Raw genomic sequence first — 6,190 nt, 5'->3', positions numbered from 1 at the left:
TACATACTATAAACCGAGTCTTCAGTTCCGAGTCAGCATCTCCAGTACCCCTCCAAGAACCAAGTTTACCTAAAACTGAGTAACTCAGTAACTGAGGACACAGCTGTGTATTATTGTGCAAAACACACACAGTGAGGGCAAATCCCTGTGAGCCCAGACACAAGCCTGCTGAGGAGACAGGGGAGCTGCAGGGGTGCGTGTGACCACCAGGGGGTACTGTGATCCAGGGATTCCAGAGCTGTGCTCTGGAGGCAAGGGGAGAGGGGAAAAGAGGCTGTAAAGGGGGGGGGGGGGGATTCTTTACTCTTTAAATATATGAATAAAATTTAACATATTACCTAAATACATTTTAATGCTTTTTTTTTTGCTTTTTTGATGGGGTGGTCACACCTGGTGATTCACAGGGTTTACTCCTGGCTCATGCACTCAGGAATTAGTCCTGGTGGTGCTTGAGGGACCATATGGGATGCTGGTAATCGAACCCGGGTCGACTGCGTGCAAGGCAAACACCCTACCCGCTGTGCTATCACTCCAGCCCCTTAATACATTCTAGTAATTGCTTTCTCTCCTATTACAAATTTGCTTATTTCTCTTCCTTTCTCAGAGTCCACTAGAGACTGTGCTCTCCTACTAGGTCAGATGTTGTTGATTTTTCTTTAATCAAGATCATTTCTTTTCACAGAAAGGAGAGATTTCCCTCCTTCCCTTCTTACTGTCACTGAGGGAACATGATGACAATAGACTGAAAATTGATGCTTGTGAGCCACAAACTCCCTGAGCTTCTACCAGTACCAAATACCCACAGACCCCCACACTCTGCTGTGGCCCCTTTGCTTTGCCTCTTCTTTCCAGTGATCTAAGGCCCCACCTGACTCCTCTCGGGAACACCAGAGTGTGGTCAGGGACCATTATCATTGTATACTGTCCATCCTAACGCTCTGTTCTCTGTGTCCTAGACTTGAATGAGATTGTCTGAATTTGTCCTTCTCCCTCTGACAAAATTCACTTAATCTGATGTACTGTAGTTCCAACCATGATGCAGAGAACGCTAATATTTTGTCTTTTCTTTTTCTATTTTTAACAACTGCACAGTATCCCTTTTTGTATACACACCACAACTTCTTACCATGAAACTGTCATTAAGCATTAGGGTCATTTCCGTGTCCTAGCGAGTATATCAAATGCTTCAGTGTATGTTTTCTTATAACTTCTTAATTTGATATTTTCACCTTTGGGTGAAGGTATCTAGCTTGAATCAGTGTGTTATATGGAAACTCTATTTTCACTTTTTAGAGAAATCTCCTACTGTTTTTCATAGACATTAAATCATACAACAAGTGAGAAAACAGATCTGCTTTTGACAACATCCCAACTCTTGTTGCTTTGAGACTTTTTCTGATATAGATCTTTCTCTCTGATATCTCTCATTGTCCCTCTGATTTATATTTCCTTATATTCCCGCCATCTTTCTGTACTTCTGGAAGCCCAGGAAGTCACGCACATATCCCAAAGTCACCACCAGTTTAAGATTAAACTTCAGCTATACTACCTCTTTAAAAACTCTGGATTTCCTGGAGTGACATCTCAAACCCCAAAATTGGATCAAACAGGAGTAGCATAGTAGATTGGACATTGGGTGGAATGTAATGTGGAAGGCTCCGATCTCAATTAACAAGATATAATCACTGAAGCCTGAATCTGAGAGAGAGAGAGAGAGAGAGAGACAGAGACAGAGAGACAGAGAGAGAGAGAGGAGAGAGAGTGGGAGAGAGAGAAACATAGACAGTGACAGAGACGGAGTGTCTCCTGTGCCGACTCTGCTCAGCAGCTCCTGCGTAATCTGGTCACCAGGCCCCAGGAGAGGGTAGGACTGTGGCAGGACAATCATTCTCTGACTTCTGGGAGGGGCTGATTCACCATCTCCAGAGACCCAGGAACCCTGTGACCTGCCTGACGGGGAGCAGCCTGAGAGCAGGTGACCAGGGGGTGTGACTGTGCAGTGGAGTCTGGGTCAGTCAGGGGAGCCCAGACAGCCCACTTCTGCTGGGACACGGGAGAGGCTGCAGGGGCGCTGTCGACCACCAGAGGGCACTCGGGAGTCACCTGGGAAAAGGCCTCAGCACCACCAGTTGCAAAGAAAGTCACCATGTGCTAGAAGCCCACACAGGCCAATATTCTTTCACAGCACAGAGACACTCAGCTCCCATCACCCCACCCACTCCCCTCCATGCACAGTTCCAGCGTCTTCCCTAGGATCCTTCCCCATCGCTCCCAGAGCAGCTCCACTCTCAGTGATACCCTCACACTCCCAACCCCCTCCTTGTGATCTGTCCTCCCTGTCCCCCACACTCACCCCACCAGGCCCACAGGACTACAACGCCTGACAGGATATTAATCGGTACTTTCCTGGTTTGTTATTATTTGTATAGGTGTCTCTTTGATATTCATGTAAGATGTAGAACAGCTTTTCCTCATTTTTCTCCCTCCTTCTAGAAAGCTCCTGTGACCTATTTTAAAGATCCAGGATTGAGAGTAATCCAAGATGCCTTTAGTCATGAGTAAAAGGCATTATATATCCCTGGACTGGAAGACTATTGAGAGTGAATCTCCGTCATCACACCCTAAACACACTTACAGAAACAGGAAGCACTGCAGAGAGCATGAGGGAGGGGTTAGGAGTGGGGGGAGGAATACCATGGGCCAAGGGGAAACACTGGGGTGAGGGGTTCATCCACTGTTTTGAGTGTGATTATCACTGCACAGGTTTGCCTATATACGTCAATGCTCTGAAACATAAATGTCCTATAAGCCATTAATCTGTGTAGGGCGCAGACTCAAAATAATGCTTACAGGGTAAGGAGAGATGGAGCCAAAATTTGTGTTAAGAATCACACTCCATGCACCTCCATGCACCCTGATTCCAACATACTCCAGGTGAACACAAAATTAGAATAAAGACAACTTTTTCTCAATATACGGAAAAAGTTCTTGACAGTTGAATAGTCTATATTTTGTTTATGTTGTTAGTTTTGTTTTTCTCTTCATTTGGTTTTGGTTTTAGGTCTAGACCCAGTGATTTTCAGGGTTCTTCCTGGATCTGTACTCAGGAACTACTCTTGAATGTGCTTGGAGGACCACATGGAACATAGGGGATCGAACCTGGTCTGCCGTGTGCAAAGCAAGTGCCCTACCATCATACTATGTCTAAGTCCCTGTTGGTTTAGTTTTGTCGTTTGTGCCACGTTGGGTATACTCCTGGCTCTATACTCAGTGGTCCTGTTAGGTGCATGGGAAACCACATGAAGTGCAGGAAATGAACCTGATGAACCACATGTTACTGGGCCCGCTCGAACCACATGCAGGGGACGAACCTTCCTTCTCTACTGCCTCTGCATCTCTAGTTACAGAGACGATCCTGGTCAGCAGAGACCAACCGTGGGATGCTGTGAGTATGAACAGACAGACAGACTGAAGAGAAAAAGGGTGTCGCTCAGGGGACTAACTCCCTAGTGGACTGAGATCTCCAAATGCCCATCATATTGAGAGTTACTGCTTAGAACCAGGAATCGTCAGGAGACGACACTCTTAGGTAAATTTTCTAGCTTAGTCTGTCTGGGCTTAGCTCTTTTACATATGAGGGTCTTAGGTAATTGGGACAAATACATTTAAGCCCAGAACTGTTTCCTCTGAGATAAAGAACAAAAACAACCAACACATGGGCTTGCTACAGTGGAATTCAAGGCATCAAGGGCCCTGTTATCTGGCCATCTGCCTTACTCCTGATTCTGTCTTAACACTTGGTTCCCAAAACATTGACAACTGTGAGTGACTCAGTGGATTCCTTTTGTCTAAATAGTGGGACCAACTCTTAAAATGTATTTTGATTAGTAGTATCACTGTCCTCGCGTTGTTCGTCAATTTTGCTCGAGCAGGCGCCAGTAACGTCTTCATTGTGAGATTTGTTACTGTTTTTGACATATCGAATGCGCCAAGAGGAGCTTGCCAGGCTCTGTCGTGCAGGCAGGCTCTCTGAGAGGGATGGAGGAATCAAACCCATGTGGGTCGCGTGTAAGGCAAATGCCCTACACGCTGTGCTATCGTTCCAGCCCCAGTAAAACGCCTGCCAAGGAGCTGAGCATTTTAAGTACATTGTAAAAGCCATCTAAACTTTTGTGTGCCATATTATATCATTAAATAAAAGTAATACTGTACACATCATAAGATTTGTATTAAAAATAAACATTAAAGAATATCAATTAAATTGGTTGTCATGTATTAATCGCCTACTAGAATAGTAGAGTTTCTGACTCTTCCTGGTCACAGACACCCCAGAACCCCTCACCTGCTGTGGAGCCCTTCCTTCTCTCTACAAGTTCAAAGAGAACTTTTTATAGAGAAGGAGGACATGCAAATAAGACTATCCACAGTGATGAAAACAGCCGAGCCCAGCCTCAGCTCCGGGAGAGGCATCAGTTCAGGGGTTCCCAGGGGCTCCATACTGACTCAGAACCAACATGGTGTGTGGGCTGAGCTGGCTTCTCCTCGTGGCTGTGTTAGGAGGTAACTCATGGGCAACAGAGACACGGAGCATGGGAGAGATGGGAGAGAGAGATCCTCTGTGTGAGGAGAGTTTCCTGACCAGGATGTCTTTGTGTTTGCAGGGGTCCAGTGTGAGGTGCAACTGGTGGAGTCTGGGGGAGACTTGGTGAAGCCTGCGGGGTCTCTGACACTCTCTTGTGCAGCCTCTGGATTCAATTTTGGCAACTATTGGATGAACTGGGTCCGCCAGGCTCCAGGGAAGGGCCTAGAGTGGATCTCATGTGTTACTAATGATGGTCGTACATACTATGCCGACTCTGTGAAGGGCCGGTTCACCATCTCCAGAGACAACAGCAAGAACACGGTATCTCTGCAAATGAGCCGCCTGAGGGAGGAGGACACGGCCCTGTACTACTGTGTGAGAGACACAGTGAGGGGAAGACCGTGTGGGCCCAGACACAAACCACCTGCAGGAGGAAGCAGGGTGAGCTTCAGCGGAGCAGGCTCCCAGGAGGCTCTGAGAACTCTCCCCTGAGGAAACGTTTCTCATGAACAGATGAAAGATGTTTCTGTGGAGATCAGGACTGACCTGCCCCTCACCTCTCGGATGACCCCATGGGCACCTTGTCCTCTGGGTTGTGGCCCTGAGCCTCCATCCCCGTTTTGGGCAGTAATGACTTATCACACTCTTTCCTGATGAAGTTTCCAGTGACAGGATCATGACTTCTCTGGGGCCCAAGGGACACATTATTCTCTTGTAGAAATGAAAATGACCCTGTAGAATTATCATTGTCTTCTGTAAGAGTCACTTGATCAGAAAGAGAAATTCTGGTGTCTACTCAGCTGTGTGCTGGCTCCTTCCTTCTGCTCTCAGACAGACTCTGTGCCAACTGACCTGCTGCCGTTAAACTCTACTTGGTCACCTTACACCTGGGAGTTCTGTTCTCCTGGACAGCCTGACCTCTCGTCCTCTATCCACACACTAAGTGGACATTCAGATTTCCCCAATCCTTCTCCACCCCTCACCCATTGTAGAGGAGAGACCAGGTCCTGTGACGTGGGCAGCGCTGACCCCTTCACAGTGAGACAAGATGCAAGGACCCAGACCATCTCCCTGAGCCCCCACTTTCCCGACACCCCCAGATATGCCATACCCCAGAGCCCAGGGACCCTTTTTACACTGAGGCTCATGCAGAGACCATTGCAGGTGTGACTTTTAATGAATTTCTCATTGTGGACCAGCCTCAACCTCTGTTCACCCTCCTGAGACACTGGAACTTGGGGATTAGGATCTACATCCCCCTCCTGTCACATGGTGACACCACTGAGGCAGCTCTCCTGTTTTGCTGACCTTCCAATGTCACCTGTTCAACAATCACAAATGTGCAATGAAATCCTCTTCGCTTTGAAAATAGAAACAGGTTTATAGATTCAAAGTCAATAATAAAGTTAAACTGTGAAGGTGTATTTCTTATTAGAATCAAAGTATCAACCCAGGTACAACACGTCTAAATTGGAATAAAATGGAAGGATATCAAATCATTATGAAAACCTGTTATTATCCAAATGCAGATGTGTTTTCTTTGGTTTTGGGACTACATCTGGCATTCTCCATGTTTACTTCCTGTCTGTGTCCTGGTCCCCCCTGTAG

At 46.7% G+C, this 6,190-nt stretch overlaps 1 gene segment (V, D, J or C); it reads left to right on the top strand.

The window, feature by feature from the left end:
- Positions 1 to 4,514: 4,514 nt before the first annotated feature.
- Positions 4,515 to 5,752, top strand: LOC130023171 (immunoglobulin heavy variable 3-23-like). The segment is given in 3 exon segments: positions 4,515 to 4,560; positions 4,662 to 4,969; positions 5,414 to 5,752. Coding segments are annotated over 3 exon segments (693 nt in total).
- Positions 5,753 to 6,190: the final 438 nt, after the last annotated feature.

The sequence above is a fragment of the Sorex fumeus genome, unplaced genomic scaffold (assembly GCF_029834395.1).
Source record: "Sorex fumeus unplaced genomic scaffold, SorFum_2.1 ptg000022l, whole genome shotgun sequence".
Lineage (NCBI taxonomy): Eukaryota > Metazoa > Chordata > Mammalia > Eulipotyphla > Soricidae > Sorex > Sorex fumeus.
The sequence above is the reverse complement of the archived record's forward strand: the minus strand, read 5'-3'. Positions and strand labels throughout refer to the sequence as shown.